We start from the raw sequence: 22,388 nt of genomic DNA on the forward strand, positions 1-22,388 counted from the left end.
AAAAATGGAAACTCCTCATCCAATATTAAATGAAGTTAACTGTTGACACAATACAGTAACGTGAACTTTTTAAATTAGCTGATATATGGTTAAACCTCATTGGCTCTTACCAGTGTATCTCTGTGTGTACTTTGTCCACAGCAATCCCCCCAATCAGTCCCAAAACCTCCCAGTTAGAGAGGAAATGATCTAACATATTCTTATAAAACCTCCCAGTTAGAGAGGAAATGATCTAACATATTCTTATAAAACCTCCCAGTTAGAGAGGAAATGATCTAACATATTCTTTATAAAACCTCCCAGTTAGAGAGGAAATGATCTAACATATTCTTATAAACCTCCCAGTTAGAGAGGAAATGATCTAACATAGTCTTATAAAACCTCTCAGTTAGAGAGGAAATGATCTAACATATTCTTATAAACTTCCCAGTTAGAGAGGAAATGATCTAACATATTCTTTATAAACCTCCCAGTTAGAGAGGAAATGATCTAACATATTCTTATAAACCTCCCAGTTAGAGAGGAAATGATCTAACATATTCTTATAAACCTCCCAGTTAGAGAGGAAATGATCTAACATATTCTTATAAAACCTCCCAGTTAGAGAGGAAATGATCTAACATATTCTTATAAACTTCCCAGTTAGAGAGGAAATGATCTAACATATTCTTTATAAACCTCCCAGTTAGAGAGGAAATGATCTAACATATTCTTATAAACTTCCCAGTTAGAGAGGAAATGATCTAACATATTCTTTATAAACCTCCCAGTTAGAGAGGAAATGATCTAACATATTCTTATAAAACCTCCCAGTTAGAGAGGAAATGATCTAACATATTCTTATAAACTTCCCAGTTAGAGAGGAAATGATCTAACATATTCATATAAACCTCCCAGTTAGAGAGGAAATGATCTAACATATTCTTATAAACCTCCCAGTTAGAGAGGAAATGATCTAACATATTCTTATAAACCTCCCAGTTAGAGAGGAAATGATCTAACATATTCTTATAAACTTCCCAGTTAGAGAGGAAATGATCTAACATATTCTTTATAAACCTCCCAGTTAGAGAGGAAATGATCTAACATATTCTTATAAACCTCCCAGTTAGAGAGGAAATGATCTAACATATTCTTATAAACTTCCCAGTTAGAGAGGAAATGATCTAACATATTCTTATAAACCTCCCAGTTAGAGAGGAAATTATCTAACATATTCTTATAAACCTCCCAGTTAGAGAGGAAATGATCTAACATATTCTTATAAACTTCCCAGTTAGAGAGGAAATGATCTAACATATTCTTATAAAACCTCTCAGTTAGAGAGGAGATTATCTAACATATTCTTATAAAACCTCCCAGTTAGAGAGGAAATGATCTAACATATTCTTATAAACTTCCCAGTTAGAGAGGAAATGATCTAACATATTCTTATAAAACCTCTCAGTTAGAGAGGAAATGATCTAACATATTCTTTATAAATCTTTACAATCATTCCCTGAAAGAACCAAGCAGGCCTGCCTTGTTGCACCATCCACATTGACTTCTAAACTTGATATTTTCAGCGTGTAGCTCGCTAGCTCGATTGTTGTTGTTTTCTGAAGAGAACGGAGTTAGAGAACGGAAACACACAGAGAGAGAGGACGGAGAGGGACAAAGCCTGACATATTTATCCTGAAAATGTTCTTCTATTGATCCAGACTAGGTAGCATTTTGGGTATTGTGTGGTACTGATGGAAGACAATTGAGGAATAAAAACTGTTATTAATCCGTGTTTTTGTGTTTCAGGTGTAACATGGCAGCCGTATCAGTACTACGCTGATGACTGTCTGGAGGCGTTCGGTATGTCTCCTAAACGGGTCTCTGATTTAGCACCGAGCAACTTAACCCGGGTCATCTGCACCGAGCAGTACTCGCGCTGGGTCGGAGCCAAGGTGGGTAACTAGTCGTACAGGGAAAGGATAACACTAATGATCCATCCATATATACTTCTTTTAAATTATCTGAGAAACCTTCAATAGATTGATGAAGAAGTAAAAACAATGTTTGATAAATAGGAAAGGTGTACTGTTCCTGAAAGTTAGCTGAGTGTGAGTGTCCAACAGGAGGAGAAGATCGTGGTGTTCGAGGTGCGCACTCGGTTCGGGGTGTTTGCAGGTCAGAAGCTGATCAACATGCACGCCCTGTACACCCGGATGGAGACCATGAAGGGTCTGAGAGACTTCTTTACCTTCACCAACCTCCGTCTGAGACTCCTCCGCCCAGCGCTGGGAGGGACATATGTCCAGAGAGACAACCTGCTGAAATACTTCTATGCTGTTTCAAACATTGATGTTCCTGCCAGGTATCCAGCTAAACTTCTCATCATGCTGATGTTTGTTAATTTTTCTGATCACTTTGGTTTTTATTAGTTATTTGAAGCTATAAAAACGGGCTTAAACCTCATAGTGGACAGCTGGGATTGACTCCTGATTGGTAGGGCTGGTGTATGTGCGGGACTTGGAAACCGCAGTTTCACCGCCAGATTACTACTGCACAGACTTTGACTCCAAAAGGTTCTGTAGATGCTAGATGGCACCCGATACACGTGTGGACATCAACAGGGTAAAACTGCGCAGGCATCAAAACAGTCAGCATCAACAGACGTTACTTCAGGGTTAGTCTCTTATGCCCAGACCTTCCTCCACAGCACTGTGAAGGAAGGTCTGCCTAGTCCACACAGCATTCCTGGATGGGAGAAAAATGTGCTGTTGTTTATTGGCATTTCTTTAAACCAATCACAATCATCTTGGGCGGGGCAAAGCTCCGGACGGAGCCACGGTGCCTCTGCTAAATAGCCTCAAGAAGGAACTTGTTTTGGTGGAACATGTGGACGTTCAAAAGTAGTTTTAGTCGTGCAGCAGAAAACTCAGATTGGACAGATAGTCTAGCTAGCTGTCTGGATTTAACCTGCAGAGATCTGAGGAGCAGTTAACCATAGTCCTCACAAATCAGCCGGAGGTTAGAACGCCAACACAAAGAAAGAAGAAGGGGACGGACATCTGGCTGAAAAGAAGGACATCTGGTGGAATTTTCTGTGGTACCTCAACAATCCTGTAAATGAATTGCTGTCGATAAAGACTACTGCAGTGTTTATATGTCACGCTCTTGGTTGCTGAAAATTAATTTCCCCCAAATTTGGGATCACATTTCTGTTGGAACATGTTCAGTTATGTAGTTTTTGGTTTAGAGGCATTATTGGTGATTTTGCTGAGTCATTCCATTGCTACATGTAGCTATATGCTAACGTCAGGGAAACCTGTAATCTTGGCTGCCGATGTTAATTTCTCCTCAATGTCTCTGAAACTGTCCAGCTGTATAGATTTTGGTTTAGAAGCATTTGTTGGTGATTATATGGTAGAATGTGTCACTACACTCTGTAACAGTCAGTCTTCAGTTGACATCAGCGCAGAATGTTTGTGTGTTGACATCAGGGCTTAATTTGAGCCGGAACACGCCGGAACATGTTCCAGCACCTCCGACGTTGGATCCGGAACCTTTTTTATTGGATCCGGCCATGGATGTATTAAGAGAACGGATCCGGCACCTCCTGTGTCACTATGAAAAATGAATCGCCTAAATGAAAAAAAAATAAACTACTGTTTGTGTAGTGTTCAATGTTGTTATCTGTCTTGTTAGTCTTTATTCCCCATTGGAGTTCCACAAAAATCTTGTGTTTGCATTTTCGATGCGTTTTGAGGTGAATTTTCAGGGTAAGACAGAGGGGGGAGAGGGACGGAGGGAGGGGAGACAGAGGGGGGAGAGGAGACAGAGGGGGGAGAGGGACGGGCGCGGCGCTGCACTTGAAGTGACCTAGGCGGTTGTGCTGGTTGAGATTGCTGTTAGCCTCGTTTCACTCAGGGGGAAAAATGTCAAAAAGACAACAACGTTTGCTTAACTTTTTCAAATACTCTGGCCAGTCGGATCCCAAACAAGCAAAAATCGTTTCTGCCAATCAATAATGTGGAGACCACGGTGGGTTTTTTGTTTTAATTGTCCGATGGATAATTGCTGCTTGTGAAAACGATCGTTGCAGTGTACCTTTTCTTAATTTTTTTTAACATTTCGCACCGATGCAGTGCACGTTCTGAAATAAAAAATAAACATTGCCCTGATGTACACACAGCGTTGTTTAGGCTTTTTTAGTCAGAGTCAGAGAAGCTACGTAGGCAGTGTAATATTTATTTTTGGTTCCGTTACCTCCAACCCCCGTTTCGAGTCGCCGGATCCACCCCCCCTCTGCGCTCCGGGACCTCGCACTTTACAAATTAAGCACTGGTTGACATTGACACGTGTATCGGGTGCGATGTAACATCTACGTCAGGTTTCAGACGCTGTTAGACCATCTAAGCCCTTTGTTTGTGAAATATTGACCCCTGACATGTGTGTTTATGTGTGTGTGCGTGTGTGTGCGCGCGTGTGTGCGTGTGTGTGTTTCCTGCAGGTGTAAGTGTAACCAGCATGCGTCTCAGTGTGTCTTACGGGATGCGACTCTGCAGTGTGAATGCGACCACAACACAAGTGGACAGGACTGTCAGCGCTGCAGACAAGGGTTCAAATCCCGCAGCTGGAGACCGGGATCATACCTGCCGCTGCCCAGAGGCTCTGCCAACACCTGTACGTACCTAAACACACCAGGCTTGTGCACAATTCAGAATTGAATTGAGAATGACTCCAAAATTCCAATTCAATTCTTGAATTTGAATTGAATTTGAATTAAAGGAAGCAGAATTGCAATTCAATAAAAATTCAAAGAAATTCATATACATAATTTAAGTGAAGTGTTTAACAATGAAGCTTTACAATATATGTCAGATATGATTGCATTACACATTCTATAAATGATATTAGTTTGAACTACTTGTACAGATTACATTAACAGGAAATGTTTTCCCCCAGCAATGAATGTTAAAAGCTCTAGTCACAGAACAAATAAAGTTTGATTTATTGTAATTGTAATTTTGTGGAACATGATGGAACATGACTCCATTTCCCAGAATGCTTTACTTTAACCAAGTATTTAAAATGGTTACCAAACAATTTGAGGTGGACATTTGTTTGAAAGCTTCTTTTCTACACAATTTGATGGTCAACACTGGACGTTTTAAGTTTCAGAAGTCCCTTACAACTTCAGATTACAAACGTTTATAGATCTGACACCTGTAATAACAGTAACATGTAAAATAATAGCAGGCCTAAAAGGTCATCTGTACTAGTTCATTTTGAAGAACCAATTCCAACAAGAACACCTGGAAACCACAGAGCCATATGCAAGCAATGCAGTGCTCCAGTCTGTGGCTCCATCAAGGCTACTTCACATTTCAAAAGGCATCTACAGTTAGTTAGTTAGTTATATTTTATTTCTGTGTCATGCCAAACATTTTGGCCCATCCCACATGGGATTACAAGACACCACAAACTTACTTATTTAACAAACGTCTTCCTGTCGCAGATACAAATAATTCGGAGAAATACATGAATACAAATATATACATATAATATATATATACATATATATATATATATATATATATATATATATATATATATATATATATATATACACACACACATTACAACAACAAATCCTCATCTACAGTTAATCTCGATAAAGAGCTTTTTGCCTCTTCTCCCAAGCTTTATCTAGGCAATTGGCTAATTTATGTTTCATATGTGAACAGCCATCTCAGTCTTTGAGCATCGTCCATATTTACCAAATCAATCTCTGCTTTTATCTTACGAAACAAAAAATCACGCTGTTCACAATAAAAAGGACAATAGAAAACAAAATGGAACTCATTTTCTATATCATCCAAACAACACATGGGACAGATGTGTTTTTCCTCTTCTACATTTACATCTCGTCCTGTTTCAACAGTCAAAGGCAGAACACCAGATCTCACTTGAGCACATAAAGATCTTTGCCTTTTTGTCAAATTATATACAACATAATTCTGTGTGCCATATTCCGGTTTTATCATCACAAAAATACGCAATTTTGGCTTAGCCCATATATCGTCGGCCCACTGCTTTTTGTCTTTAGCAAACACAGATTTTATAAACAAACCAATATTCAGCTTTTCGTTATTAAGAAACAACTCTTCAAAACCATAATTACAAAACAGTTTGCATATATCGTTAGACCAAGGACCAAGAATGTGTTTATCCCAGAGAAATATTGCGTCCATATCTAATAAACGATTCCATAACTGGGCCATACATATCTTCCAGTGAGCCTCACATGATTCCCATCCCATGTCTCCCACTATCGCCAATGTCGGGGTATATTTATGCATACCCAGAAAATATCTTATGGCACTATTTTGCACTACTTCACAATTTAACAGACAACAAGTAAGTTAACAGACAGTCTTTTATTTTGAAAACCATCTCTTGTAGGTATTATGCTACTGATATTTGATATCATCAGTGTTGGGGTCACTACTCAAGAACGTGTAATACACATTATTCACTTAAAAAAAAAAAAACCTAATGCATTACCTTACTTGTTATTCTCTATGGATAGTAACTCATTACTCTACTCATTACATTACTGTAGCACAACACAGCAAGAGCCTGGCATATAGCTCATAAAGGGATGGAACACACGTTCAACTCACAACACAACAGTAACAGTAACATTAATTTGTTACATTACTCAGTTACAGCCAAATGTGATTATATTATGGCATTACTTCGTAAGGAGTTACCCCCAACACTGGATGTCATATGTGTTTAAAAGCATGCAAGCACACTTTTTACTTATTACTTATTGTAAATCAAGAAAACAATTCTTCTCAATTGTGGAATTCATAGAAATATTTGTTCTCTTAAAAAGTGATCTACATTGAGGGACTTTTTTCCTACAGAAGAAACATCAGGAAATCTTGTTGGACTGTGAAACCAGCGGTTACACAATCCAGCCAAACCAGAATGAAGATCATGATTTTCTTATTTGATTACTTTGAAATGAAAATAACATTGGAACAAAACTAATTAAACAACATTGAGAAATTTCAAGAATTTGATCATTATCTATAATTAGGAACAAAATGTATGCAGGGTTGAGGAGTGACTAGTTACATGTAATGAAATTATGTTATTCAATTGCAAAATTAATGTAATTGTATTTAGTTGTATTACTGAGGTAAAATGTGTAATTCAATTAGTTACTAATCAAATTAAAAGGAAATTGCTTTGCATTGATAAAGTAATCCAAATAAAGTAATCCAAACCACATTTATAATGGGTAACTTATAACAATAAGCAATTACATTTCCAAAGTAACCTTCCTAACACTGAATGTATGTGAGATTCAACACATTCTTTCTGTTGTGTGACTGTGTGGAATTTCTTCGAATTGCAACAAATTTAATTCCACTTCCTGTCATTCCAATTCCAATTCAAATTCAACTTCATGTGGAGTGGAGTCAATTCAATTCAAATTCCAATTCATGAATTGAATGGAGGCCAATTCTGAAATTCTGAATTTTGCACAAGCCTGAAACACACACACAACACCTGTATGTCCTTGAACACACATAAGCCAACACCTGTACGTACCTGAACACACACACACCAACACCTGTACGTACCTGAACACACACACTAAACACACACACCAACACCTGTACGTACCTGAACACACACACTAAACACACACACCAACACCTGTACATACCTGAACACACACACTAAACACACACACCAACACCTGTACATACCTGAACACACACACTAAACACACACACCAACACCTGTACGTACCTGAACACACACACTAAACACACACACACCAACACCTGTACGTACCTGAACACACACACTAAACACACACACCAACACCTGTACGTACCTGAACACACACACTAAACACACACACCAACACCTGTACGTACCTGAACACACACACTAAACACACACACCAACACCTGTACGTACCTGAACACACACACTAAACACACACACCAACACCTGTACGTACCTGAACTCCAACCCGTTCTCACCCCAACTTGTCACATACTGACTCTTGGTCAGCGGCTCTCAGTGTCAGATACCGACGCACAAATCACCCTTTAGTGTCCGTACAACCCAGGAGACCGAGGTTCTGTCCCGTTCTTATGCCATGTGTCACTGAAACGTACATTTTGTAACCCCACCACCATCTTTCCCTAAGCCTAACTAAGTGGTTTTATTCTGCATGTTGAAAGTGACGCCAAAGGGTCCTGACCCAGATGTAAAAAAGTGACGCCAAGCTACTCACTCATTTATTTTGCTTGTTTGTTCGTGAATCGCCTTTATTCCTTCGTTCCTTCGTACATTGTCGTTGTTGTCCTAGTAGTTTATTCATTAATTTGTTTGTTGGTTGTTGTTGTCATCTAACAAACAAACCAACAAGCAAACTTACTATTTAACAAATGGACGAACTTAAGAACTGACGAACAAACTTCCTGAACACAAACACTGTTGGTGATCAGAAAGTTATGTACCTGAACTCAGTCTGTGGATCACCAGAAGAAAACAGTAACATGTTATCTTTTTTGTCTTTTTCAGGTGAAGCAGTAGAAACAGCAGACAGTAAGTACAGTTCACCTGTTCAACTGTTCAACTGTTCACCTGTTCACCTGTTCACCTGTTCACATGTTTGTTGTGTTTCATTGCATCCCCTTCATCATCACCTCTGTCTCCACTCACAATTTTACATCATGGGACATAGTATTAGTGAAGTGAAGAATCACAACAGGTTTAGTTAATTAGTTTATAAGTTAGTAAATTAGTTAGTAAGTTGTAAATTTTGGAAATGTGTTTTTGGCTGTACAACACACAACAAGATTAACAGACAACAAAAACACAATATATTATGATAAATATAAGCAATATATAAATATATATTTTCATCAGGTGGAATTAAAATAGGATAACATTTCTGCAAATACTGATCGGTCGATCACATGAGTGGCTCAGTTTAATGTCAGAGTGCATTCTGGGCATTCGTTAATCCGTCGTTAGAGCGAGTTGACACAATGACAGATGGTGTGTGTTTAATCTGTAAATCACTTCACACACACACACACACACACACACACATACACACACACACACACACACACACACACACACACACACACACACACACACACACACACATACACTCGTTACCATGACAATCAGAGGTTTCTAAGACGCCTCAAAGCTTCAAACTGTCCAACAGGGTCAACAGATTCATTTTATCCACAGAGATCCAATAGTGATGTAAATAAATAAAGAGTAGACAGTAAACAATCTGACAAAGGAGATGTAAGAGTGGCTGAATCCACACAACTGGTCAAATATGGAAACAAAGACTCATAGAGTCATAGGGCGTTTTCACACATGAAAGTCCGAACCAAGGTCCGGACCAAGGTTCATGTTTTTGTTACATTGTCTACATTTGATCCGGTAAGTTTTGGTTTCACACTGCAGTTATGCAAGCGCACTAAAGATCTCTACGTGACAAAACTACGTCCTGCCGTCATCACATACGTGAGCTGCGTCTCCAGATACTTATAATTGATTGGTTTGTAGACAGGCTTCCCCGTCCTCTCGTCTCCTCTCTCTGTGTCGGAGTTTTTTCAGCTGACTGCTGCTCTCCTCTACTGCCGCGGCTCTTTTTGTTTTGTTGTGATGTTGAGAAGCAAGACACTGGAACTTTCTGGAGAATTTATTCAGAGACAAACGGAAACCTACACTGTACATTTACTACCACTTAACAAATAAACTGCTGATGTATTCTCTGCTCTGATAGCCGACAGCTGTCTGCTCTGACCGCATTCACCGTCACTCTCACTCTCTCATGTAGCCTACACACTAAGCACCGAGCTATTCCTTAAAGGAGCTATTCCCCGGTCTTGTAACACAAGGAGAGCCTGCCAGAGCTTCTTGTATTTGGTCCGAAAGTCCGAATCATCCAAAAAATGCTTTCACACTGTAAACGAACCGGACCATCGGTCCGGACCGAGACCACCTCTTTTGGTCGGACCAAAATTTGGTCTTTTGATCCGGACCGTGGTCCGGGGGAGGTTTCACACCTCTAATTTTGGTTCGGATCAAACTGAAAAGTCCGAAAGTCCGGACCAAATGAGGTATGTGTGAAAACGCCCATAGACTCATAAAGTCCCTCCCCTTGTTTCCACCATGGGACCTTATTAACAGGGAGAGACAAATAATGTTTAAATCCTGTTTCAATTAAGCCATGAATTGAACACATCTGATGTTTGTCAGTTTAAAAGATAATTTAGTAAGTAACATTTCAGTGAACTGATGCTTGCAGTGTTTATGTTCTGCAGAGACTTGAGTCAGTGTCTTTCAGGAACGGAAAGCTGAGATTCACTAAAGAGACTCTTCTTCCCTGACAGCGGCTGGTGACTCTGACTCAGCAACATCTGATAGACCCCCTGGCTCATCAGATCGAGTGACTGACACTACAACTACTACTACTACTACTACTACTACTGAAAGTACTACTACTGCTCCTATAACTGAGTATACCACCCCTACTGACATTATTACAACTTCTGACACTCCTACAACTGAATATACCACCCCTACTTACATTATTACAACTTCTGACGCTCCTATAACTGAATATACCACGCCTACTGACATTATTACAACTTCTGAAGCTCCTACAACTGAATATACCACCCCTTCTGACAGTCTTACTCCAGCTAACACTTTTGGCATTGACTTTTCTGACATTTCTACAACTACTTTTCTGTACACGTTGACTTCTGATGAAGCTGACGTTACTATAACTGAATATACCACCCCTACTGAACCTTTAGGCACTTCCACTGCTGACTTTACTACGACTACAGAAATTTCTACGACTACTTTTCTGTACATGTTGACTTCTGATGAAGCTGACGTTACTATAACTGAATATACCGCCCCTATTGACACTTTCAGCACTTCCACTACCGACTTTACTATGACTACAGACAGTTTTACAACTACTTTCACGTACATGTTGACTTCTGAATCAGCTTCTACAAGCACAGTGAGTCCATCTGCTGTCACAAATACAGCCAGTACTTCTTCTACCACTGACACATTGAGTATTACTTCTGCTGAAACAAGTACTAGCAGTGAAACTAGCACTGTTTTCGACAAAGACAGTGTTCTTACTTTTAGTACCATCATGACTGAAACTAGCTCTACTACTTACTTTGTTGGTACAAACGATGCTGGGGACTTTCCCGAAGCTGGCGTAGACTCTACGACTACAAAAGTTGACACAGTTTTTAGTACTTCAGTCTCTGATCTGTTTACAGAATTTAGCAGTTCAGCAGAACCAACAGCGGACACATTTCCTTTCAGAAGTCCAGCTCCAGAGACAGGAGACACTCTGTACAAACCAGTTTCCACAATCCCAGACACCACCACTCCCAGTACCACTGTTAGCACCTCCAGTTACACCAGTGCCAACAGCCCCACTGTCCCAGACCGCAGCACTGACTCTGAGGTGTCTATTTCTGACCCAGTGACTCCGCCCCCTGACTCCACCACCTCACCAGACAACACCGACTCCACCCTCTCTTGGACTGGTACTATCTTACCTTCTGATGGGCCGACAACATCAACCGGGGCTCCAACAACAACAGCCCTCCCAGAAATAACCCTGGCCAGTGACAGGGTGTTATCTGGAGATACAGACCCAACCAACCAGGCTGGAGATGTTCTACCCACAGCAGGAGCTGACACAACTTCTCCTGATGTTCTTCCAGAGACTCCGATCAGTGCACCACCTCCTGATCTACCTCCTCCAGAGGGAGACTTTCCAGATATTCCTCCTCTGGATGAACCTCCATCTGATGAAGGTCTTTCTAATGAACCTCCTCTGGATGTACTTTCTCCTGATGTACCTTCTCCCAATGTACCTCCCTCTGATATATCTTCTCTGGATGTACATTTCTCCTGATGTACCTTCTCCCAATGTTCCTCCATCTGATATATCTTCTCCTAATGTACCTCCATCTGATATACCTTTTCTGGATGTACCTTTCTTCTGATGTACCTTCTCCCAATGTACCTTCTCCCAATGTACCTCCATGTGATATATCTTCTCCTGATGTACCTTATCCCAATGTACCTCCATCTGATATATCTTCTCTGGATGTACCTTTCTCCTGATGTTCCTCCATCTGATATATCTTCTCCTGATGTACCTTATCCCAATGTACATTTCTCCTGATGTACCTTCTCCCAATGTACCTCCCTCTGATATATATTCTCTGGATGTAACTTTCTCCTGATGTACCTTATCCTAATGTTCCTCCCTCTGATATATCTTCTCTGATATACCTCGTCCAGATGTTCCTCCCTCTGATATATCTTCACTGACATACCTTGTCCAGATGTTCCTCTCCCTGATATACTTTCTCCTGATCTCGCTCCTCCAGATGTTCCTCTCCCTGATATACTTTCTCCTGATCTCCCTCCACCAGATGGAGCCTTTCCAAATAAACCTCCTGATGAACCTCCAGGAGTTTCACCTCCAGATGTACCTCCACCTGATGAAGGTCCTTCTAATGTACCTTCCTCTGATCTACCTCCGCTAGATGTATCTTCTCCTAATGTTCCTCCTTCAGATGTTCCTCCTGAAGTGCCCTCCTCTTGGACTCTAGATATTCTGATAGATCTACCTCCTGATGAACTTCTGGATGTACCACCTCCAGATAAAGTTGAAGTATCCCCTCCAGATGTACCTCCCTCTGATATATTTCTTCCTAATGTTCCTCCATCAGATGTTGCTCTCCCCGATATACCTCCTTCTGATCTACCTCCTCTAGATGTAGACCTACCCTCTACTAATGTTCCTTCAGGTGTTCCTCCAGAAGCACCCTCCTCTAGGACTTCAGATATCTTGATAGATGTACCTTCTCCTAAAGTACCTCCCTCTGATATATCTCTTCTGAAAGTACCTCTCCCTGATCTACCTTCTTCTAATGTACCTCCCTCTGATATATCTCTTCTGGAAGTACCTCTCCCTGATCTACCTTCTCCTAATGTTCCTCCTTCAGATGTTCCACCAGAAGCGCCCTCCTCTAGGACTCCAGATATCATGATAGATGTCCCTCCTCCGGAGATACCGCCTCCAGATATTCCTTCCCCTGACGTACCTCCTGTTGTTCCTGTAGAACTCTTGTTGCTTCCTTCTGTAGGAGGCAATGCTGCACTAGACACACGCTCCACCACCTCAAATCTGTCTGACCCTGCTGATGATTTGGTCCCAGTGGACTTTAGCTTCCCTTCTCCGGGTGAGCCATATTCAACTGACCGTGGACCAGATTATGGACCAGATTATGGACCGGATTACGGACCAGCGCCTGTTGGTGAACCTGGGAACTTTCCAGATATTTCCCGTGGATCTGTTGATATTCCTGGATCAAATTCAGTTGACTCGGGACTGGATTCTGTCTCAGCCGGGCTAGATAAAGAGGAAGCAGTAAAAGGTGGAATGGAGTCAGCTCCTGAAGCAGTAGATGATCCAGGGGTAGATTCCTCTGCAGCTCAGATGGAAGTAAAGTCTTCTGGAGAGGATTCAGCTGCTAGGGGACCAGCAGGAGGCTCAGAATCGGTTGCAAAGAAAGACTCTAAACAAGAGAAGACAGAAGAGCAAAAAGAGGAGAAAGGTACAACATATGTGTACAATATATTTAAAACACTGGGTGCACATTCAGAGATTCTTTGTAATTACCTTTTCCACAAATACCTGTGGATGCTGTATAGCCACAAAACAATAACACAATTTCTACTTCAGTAAATTATGTTGAATGTGATAGATTACTAACATTAAGCAGGTTTCAAGTGAGTGTGAATTTATATTCATGAAGGAAATCAGGTCCATCACTCCCTGCTAACTAAACCTGTCCTGTCAGGATAAGAAGTAGCTGCACACACATGGAGAACTGGCAACAATAAACTGGAAGTATAAATGAGGAGAGACACACAATGCTAAGAAAGTCCAGATGTAACTTTTACCTGCAAAAACCTGCTGAGTGCTGACTCTGTAAATGTTGAGTTTCTTTCAAAGCAGCTGCAGCAGCTTCAAATGTTTATCAAACTGCAGTGGAATAAACTGAAAAAAACATTTCCTTCTCTGTTAAACCAAACAGTCACTGAGGCCAAAGAGGAAACACAAAAGGAAACAAAAGAAGGAAAGGAAACAAAAGAAGGAAAGGAGAAAGATGACAAAGGCTACGAGAAAAAAGGTACAATATGTATAAACAGTCGTGGAACTTCCACCTACTGGTTAGCATTAGCATTAGCAACAGCGGCAGTAGAAGTAGTCACAGTATGTTTGATACTTCAGTAGCAGTGCTGAGGTCTGATTGGCCACAATTGGCTATTTGGTTACAAACCTTCTTTTGTGGTTAAAGCGACCCAGAAGATTCTGATTCCAGGAGGACCAAAGGTCAGTCAGCTGTCCAAAATCGCCTACGTCTCCTTCCAGGGTAAGAACACCTCTTCAACCTGAGACCCTTCCTACTGTAAATAGACCCCTCCCCTGTAAATAGACTCCTCCCTTGTAAATAGTCTCCTCCTCCTGTACATAGACCCTTCCCCCTGTAAATAGACCCTTCCTCCTGTACATAGATCCCTCCCCTGTTTATAGACTGCTCCCCCTGTATATACACCCCTCTTCCTGTATATAGATAGATAGATCCTTTATTAATCCTTTGCAGGAAATTACAGTGTCACAGCAGCTTCAAGACAGACATAACACCACACATCTACTCAAATATATCCATACCAATAAGTTAAAATACAAAAATATAAAAAAGGAAAAGTTATTTTTGTGCATTATAGAGTTGTATATGTATATGTGCACATTGGTGCAATCAGTCTTTGACTAAAGGTGCTGCTGTTTATCACCTTCAGGAGGTGAAGTGGGTGTGCAGAGTTGGTCAGTATTGATCCTAGTTTATTTAATGTTCTAGCACCTGCCACCTGTTGGACCGTCTCTAGTTCAGCCCCGACCACCGAGCCGGCATCCTTGATGAGCTTGTCCACTCTGTTTCTGTCTGCTGTGCGGACACCATCTCCCCAACAGGCTATAGAAAAAGACAGAGCACTGGCCACCACTGTGTGATAGACACTGCAGAGCAAAGGTTGGCAGATATTAAATGACCTTAGCCTCCTTAAAAACTAGAGTTGGCTTTTCCCCTTATGGTACACTGCCTCCATATGGCTCTTTCAGTCCAGCTTGCTGTCAAGCTGCACACCGAGGTACCTGTGGTTGGCCACCAACTCCACCTCAGTGCCCCTGATGGTGATTGGTGTTGGTTGGATCTTCCTCCTCCTCCTTAAGTCCACAACCATCTCCTTGGTTTTTGTGGTATTGAGATGGAGGTGATTGTCCGCACTCCATTTCACGAAGTTGTTGAAGAGTGTTCCTCTGTACTCCTCCTCATCGTCTCCTCTGATAAGGCCGACAACTGTGGTGTCATCTGAGAATTTCTGCAAGAAGCATCTGCCGGTTTTGTGTTGGAAATCCGCTGTGTAGATGGAGATGGTAAACCGGAACGGAGCCAGCACAGTTCCTTGTGGCGCCCCCGTACTGGTTAGAATAGTGCTTGAGACACTGTTCTGCAGGCGTACATACTGTGGTCTGAGGGATAGATATCCCAAACACCACAGGACCAGTGATGGATCCACCTTCATATTTCCCATCTTCTCACCTAACAGTCAAGGCTGAATGGTATTAAAAGCGCTTGAGAAGTCAAAAAATGTAATCCGCACAGATGCATCAGGGGTGTCCAGGTGTGTATATGCCCTCTGCAGCATATACATGAGGGCATCATCAACACTGATGTTGGGCTGATATGCAAACTGTAGAGGGTCCATTTGAGTTGACACACTAGTCCTGATGTAGGAAAGGACAAGTCTCTCAAATGTCTTCATGACATGTGAGGTGAGCGCTACCGGTCTGTAGTCATTGTGGTGGGTAGGATGATTTTTCTTTGGGACAGGGACCAGGCAAGATATTTTCCACAGCCTTGGGACCTTCTGTAAATGTAGGCTCAGGTTGAACAGGTGTGTTAAAATACCACATAGCTCTGCGGAGCAGGGCTTCAGTAGCCTTGGACTGATGTCATCAGGCCCCACAGCTTTCCTTGGCTTCAGTCCGCCCAGCATCCTCTTGACCTGAGCTGGATGAAGAATCATAGGCGGGGCTGCTGGTGGGGTAGGAGGTGGGAAAAGGGGACTATGAGCAAATTATATCATAGGTGTGTTGGAGAGAGAGGGAGGAGATGGAGCGGAAGCAGCAATGGTCAGCAGACCAGGTGGAGGATATGGAGTGATGTGGGGCAGCCAAATCTGTTGAAGAATCTGTTCAGAATCAGAATCAGAATCAGAAAGGGCTTTATTGCCAAGTACGTTGCACATACGAGGAATTTGTCATGGTGTTGTTGGAGCATGTCATACATACAAATATAAGAAGGATAAAAAGATATAAACAATATAAGTATAAACATATACACAGTACGTATTAATAACGATAAAATAAATTTAAATAAATAGTAAAATAAGTTAAACAGTAGTGAAAAGGGACGCTACAGCAGAGTAGGTACAGTGGCATGAGGAGCCAGAGGTGGGGTGTGGAGAGAGTCAGGATGGATTCCGAGCCTTGTTTAGAAGGCTAGTGGCGGAGGGGAAAAAACTGTTTATGTGGCGTGAGGTTTTGGTCCTAATGGACCTCATCCTCCTGCCAGAGGGGAGTGGCTCAAAGAGCTTGTGTCCGGGGTGGGAGGGGTCAGCCACAATCTTACCAGCACGCTTCAGAGTCCTGGTGGCGTATAGGTCCTGGAGTGGCAGCAGATTGCAGCCAATCACCTTCTCAGCTGACCGAATGACACGCTGCAGCCTGCCCTTGGCAGTGGCAGCAGCGTACCAGATGGTGATGGAGGATGTGAGGATGGACTCAATGATGGCTGTGTAAAAGTGCACCATCATTGTCTTTGGCAGGTTGAATTTCTTCAGCTGCCGCAGGAAGTACATCCTCTGTTGTGCTTTCTTGACGAGGGAGCTGATGTTCAGCTCCCACTTGAGGTCCTGGGAGATGGTAGTTCCCAGGAAGCGGAAAGACTCCACAGTGTCAATTGTGGAGCCACAGAGGGTGATGGGGGCAGGTGAGGCTGGGTTCTTTCTGAAGTCCACAACCATCTCCACTGTCTTTAGAGCGTTGAGCTCTAGATTGTTTTGCTTGCACCAGGTCACCAGGTGGTCAGCCTCCCACCTGTAGGCGGACTCGTCTCCATCAGAGATGAGTCCGATGAGGGAGGTGTCGTCCGCAAACTTCAGAAGCTTGACGGACTGGTGACTGGAGGTGCAGCTGTTGGTGTACAGGGAGAAGAGCAGAGGAGAAAGAACGCAGCCCTGGGGGGATCCGGTGCTGATGGTCTGTGAGTCGGAGACGTGTTTCCCCAGCTTCACATGCTGCTTCCTGTCAGACAGGAAGTCAGTGATCCACCTGCAGGTGGAGTCAGGCACACCAAGCTGGGAGAGTTTCTGCTGAAGCAGAGCCGGGATGATGGTATTGAAGGCAGAGCTGAAGTCCACAAACAGGATCCTGGCGTAGGTTCCTGCGGAGTCCAGGTGCCGGAGGATGTAGTGGAGGGCCAGGTTGACTGCATCGTCTACAGACCTATTGGCTCTGTAGGCAAACTGCAGGGGGTCCAGGAGGGGGTCGGTGAGGTCTTTGAGGTGTGAAAGCACAAGGCGCTCAAAGGACTTCATAACCACAGAGGTCAGGGCGACGGGTCTGAAGTCATTAAGTCCTGTGGTCCTTGGCTTCTTGGGGACAGGGATTATGGTTGAGGTCTTGAAGCAGGCTGGCACGTGACATGTCTCCAGTGAGGTGTTAAAAATGTCTGTGAACACTGGAGACAGCTGGTCAGCGCAGTGCTTCAAGCTGGATGGGGAGACAGCATCCGGTCCAGCAGCTTTCCTGGGATTCTGTCTCCTGAACAGTCTGTTGACGTCCCTCTCGTGAATGGAGAGAGTCGTCACTGAGGTGGGAGGGGGGGTGGAGGTGGAGGGGACCTTTAAGGAGGGCATTGGTGGGGGGGCCCAGGACCCTGCTGAGGTGGGCGGGGTGGAGGTGATGCACAGTGGCTGTAGCTGTAGGGAGGTGTCATGGGGGATGGTGTCAGGACTGTCCTTTTGTCTTTCAAATCGACAGTAGAACTCGTTCAGGTCGTTGGCTAGGTGTCGGTCATTGAAGGAGTGGGGGGTTTTAGGCTTGAAGTTGGTGATCTGCCTAAGTCCTTTCCAGACAGTCGCAGAGTCATTAGCTGAGAACTCGCGTTGGAGCTTCTCAGAGTACCGATGTTTAGCCTCCTTCACTGCCTTGCTAAATTTGTACTTTGACTCTTTAAATCTGTCTTTGTCCCCACTCCTGAACGCCTCTTCCTTAGCCAGCCTTAACCTTCTGAGTTTGGCTGTGAACCAGGGTTTGTCATTGTTTTAACTCACCCTGGTGCTTGATGGAACACAGCAGTCCTCACAGAAGCTGATGTATGACGTCACAGCCTCTGTGTACTCATCCAGACTGTGGGAAGCAGTCCTGAACACATCCCAGTCAGTACAATCCAAACACGACTGGAGATCCTCCACAGCTACACTGGTCCACTTCCTTGATGTCCTCGCTACAGGTTTGCAGAGCTTTAGTTTCTGCCTGTAGGCGGGGATCAGGTGGACCATGACGTGGTCAGAGTGCCCCAGTGCAACACGGGGGACGGCGTGATAAGCATCCCTGACTGTGGTGTAACAGTGATCCAGAATGTTCTCCTCTCTGGTCGGGCATTTAATATGTTGTCTATATTTAGGGAGTTCATGAGTGAGGTTCCCTTTATTAAAGTCACCAAGGACAATAACTAGGGAGTCCGGGTTGGTCCGCTCCACACACAGTATCTGGTCGGCAAGCATGCGCTGCGCGTCCTGCACGTTGGCCTGCGGTGAGATGTAAACACCGACCAGAATGAATGAATGGAACTCACGGGGTGAATAAAAAGGCTTACAGTTTATGGTGAAATACTCGAGGTCAGGAGAACAATACTGCTGGATCACAGTCACGTCGTTGCACCAACCGCTGTTGATGTAGAAACAGATTCCTCCACCTTTAGTTTTGCCGGAGAGAGCCGTGTCTCTGTCCGCTCTGAAAAGCTGGAAGCCTGCCAGCTGCAGCGCAGAGTCCGGTATTAATCCACAGAGCCACGTCTCCGTGAAGCACAAAACAGCAGTTGTAATTCCTCCACTTTGTTGGGCAGAGAGCGCACGTTAGAGAGGAATATTCCAGGTAACGGTGTGCGTGATCCTCGCTGGCGGAGACGCACCAGCGCACCGGCCCGTTTCCCTCTCCTCCGGCGTTTCTCTGCGTGAGCAAAGGTGAGCGCACCTTTGACCAGAATGTCCAAAATTTCCAGTGAAGGGAGAAGACAAGTGGGAAATAAGTCTGATGGTGTTGTTGCCCTGAAGTTCACGAGCTCTTCACTTGTGAATGAGATACGGGTACCATCGCAAGAAACAAAGTTAAAACACAAAACAAAACAAAACAGAGCGCTCCAACACACCGTGTCGCCATTCTGCGGCGCCATCTTGAAGATGATCAGATCATCAGCCAGACTCTGTTCGCCATCAGGCAGCGTACCGCCCTTCTGCTTCATGCCTGTGATCATCCCAGCCCATACCTGCCTCACTCCATCTTGCTGCAGCTGCTGTTCTAATTTCAACCTATACACTTCTTTTCCCTCCTTAATCTTCCCTTTCAGTACCTTTGAAGTTCTTTGATTTATTCCTGTCTCTTTCCCTGAAAGCCTTTCTCTTCTCGTTTAGTAATCCCCATACTCACAGAACACATCCCAATCTGTAGTCTCAAAACAGAACTTCAGGGCTTCATCAGCTTCAGGATCCCAGCATGTTGATGTTGTGATGGTGACAGGCAGCCTCTTGACAGCTGGGATGGAGGAGGGAGAGAGGTGTAGCATGTCCTGGTCTGAGCGCCCAAGAGAGGGCAGTGCAGTACATTTGGATGCATTTTTCACACTGGCGTACAAGAGATCCAGCGTTTTATCACCCCTGGTTGTGCACTCAACAAACTGTTTGAAAGTGGGCAAATTCTTAGAGAGACTGACATAGATGAAATCTCCAGACATATAAATGAACGCGTCTGGGTACTGGGTCCTGAAGTCTCGCGATAGTGGTGTGTACCATGTCACAAGCGGCTTCCGCCTTGGCAGATGGAGAAATGTAAACAACAATGGCTTCCACCACAGTGAACTCCCTGGGTAGGTAATATGGTCTTAAACTAACCACTAAAAGTTCAATGTCCTTGTTGCATACCTGTTCTTTAGTAGTAGCGTGCTTAGGGTTACACCACTTGTTGACGAGCAGTATAAGCCCCCCTCCTTTCTGCTTACGGCTCGCTGCGGGGTCCCTGTCAGCTCATATCGTGAAGCCGGTGAAACTGACCAGAGAGTCGGGCGTGTTGTTTGTCAGCCACGTCTCTGTCAGGAATATGATGCTGCTCTCCCGGTACATTTTCTGGGTCCTGACAAGGGTTTCTAGCTCCTCTAATTTGTGTGTTAAGCAGCGAACGTTTCCCATGGTTATAGATGGTAGGGCTGGTTTAAAAGACTCTATTCATGTTTTCGCCTTCCTCTTGTTTCTCTTCACCCCGGCACGCGTTCCCCGATGCTTCCTCCGTAAAAGTTCCTTCGGTATGTCATGTTGAATCCCGAATATTGAGCGACGTACCAGGTTCAACAGTTTCTGGCGGTTGTATGTCCAGGCAGTTTGCTCCATCTGTCTTGCAGATATCAGGCACATATTGAGGATTAGTTAAGACAAAAACTTGCTAAAAGTCTTGATGGTCAGGCTTACAAAAATAAAAAAAAAAAACGCTATGGTTGTAGCTTAGATAAAATACTAAAAACACACACAGCTGCACGCAACAGGCTGCTGCCTCACCTTCCCCTGTAAATAGACCCCTCTCCCTGTAAACAGATTGTGTGGATGATCTGTAATCTGAATGTATTCAGTCTCTCTGACGACAACCTTCAAATGAATATTTAATAATGAACATGTATATAAAACATCATCGTGTTAAGTCGATTCTGAGCCAGCCAGCTTTTTGATCAGTTGAGGCATTTCCCATCATGCCGTGGGTCTTTCAGTCAGCGCCTGGCCCTATAAAAACTGCAGCCGCCTTGATATTGTGAGGTTATCATTGACTATGTGTGCATGACGTCAGTTGGGATCAAGTCAGACACAAATCTACACAGCGTCATCTCCACCAAGTCTATTTTGTTTTTCTTTGTTTTTTCTATTACCATCCATCAGATGCTGCAGTAAATGTTTGCTACCGGGTTTATCAGGCTGTGTAACTTTCTACAGACAGGTCACTATGACCTGGAGTCAAAACACAAACTAACTTATTAACAGTCTGACCTGCACACATACCTGTCTGCTCTGCTGCCATGCCCATCAGTGTTCATGTTTGCCTCCCCTGTCTGTCACATGTAGGATGTCCTTCTTGCTGTGATGTGGGTGGAGCTTTGGGTGGGGTAAGGGCCATTATCTCTGCTCTTTTCAAAGCCACCAGACTCAAACAGACATTTTACCTCGGAGAACAGGATGGGAGTTGTTGCTCTACTGCTGCCTCCATTGCTTAGCTAGTTTATTACTAGGTTATTGTGGGACTTTGGTGTTTTAAAGGGTTAGAGGAACTAACCTCTCAACATTTCCTGCACAGATATCTCACACTACATTACATTACATGTCATTTAGTTGACGCTTTTATCCAAAGCGACTTCCAATTAAGTGCTTTCAACCCTGAAGGTGCAGCTAATATGTGGCTCTTTGTAGTTTTGCTTATTTAAAGCTAATGAACTTGCACTTACTACTTGTTGTCTGGAGTTTGCACCTTTAGGGTTGAAAGCACTTAATTTAAAGTCGCACACATCTCTTCCAACTGCACCTCAAATAAAAAAAATAAAGGTGCAGTCGGAAGAGATGTGTTTAGCCTTCGGTGGAAGATGTGTAGGCTTTCGGCCGTCCTGATGTCAATAGGGAGCTCATTCCACCATTTAGGAGCCAGGACAGCAAACAGTCGGGATTTCGTTTCTCCCTCGCTGTGAGGGGGCAGCAAGCAGGTTGGCTGATGCAGAGCGGAGCGGGCGGGTTGGGGTATAGGGTTTGACCATGTCCTGGATGTAAGCTGGGGCTGATCTGTTCGTGGCCCTGTATGCAAGTACTAGTGTACTGATGAGAGTACTAGTGTACTGTAGTGTACTGTAGGAGAGTAC

The 22,388-nt window shown here is 43.4% G+C and overlaps 1 protein-coding gene across 4 annotated transcripts in view; it reads left to right on the forward strand.

Annotated features, from left to right (window-relative positions):
* Positions 1-22,388, forward strand: part of ntng2a (netrin g2a) — a 37,745-nt gene that overhangs the window by 6,133 nt on the left and 9,224 nt on the right. The window contains exons 4-12 of one of the 4 annotated variants that reach the window (XM_035999035.1): positions 1,789-1,934; positions 2,106-2,344; positions 4,484-4,656; positions 8,593-8,616; positions 10,434-11,897; positions 12,525-12,599; positions 13,101-13,712; positions 14,196-14,291; positions 14,460-14,534. In XM_035999035.1, coding sequence (XP_035854928.1) covers positions 1,789-1,934; positions 2,106-2,344; positions 4,484-4,656; positions 8,593-8,616; positions 10,434-11,897; positions 12,525-12,599; positions 13,101-13,712; positions 14,196-14,291; positions 14,460-14,534 — 2,904 coding nt within the window. The remainder of the gene's footprint in view (positions 1-1,788; positions 1,935-2,105; positions 2,345-4,483; positions 4,657-8,592; positions 8,617-10,433; positions 11,898-12,524; positions 12,600-13,100; positions 13,713-14,195; positions 14,292-14,459; positions 14,535-22,388) is intronic. The other 3 variants (XM_035999036.1, XM_035999037.1, XM_031309412.2) reach the window with 3 other exon arrangements.

Source organism: Sander lucioperca, chromosome 2, assembly GCF_008315115.2.
Source record: "Sander lucioperca isolate FBNREF2018 chromosome 2, SLUC_FBN_1.2, whole genome shotgun sequence".
In the NCBI taxonomy this organism is placed as follows: Eukaryota; Metazoa; Chordata; class Actinopteri; order Perciformes; family Percidae; genus Sander; species Sander lucioperca.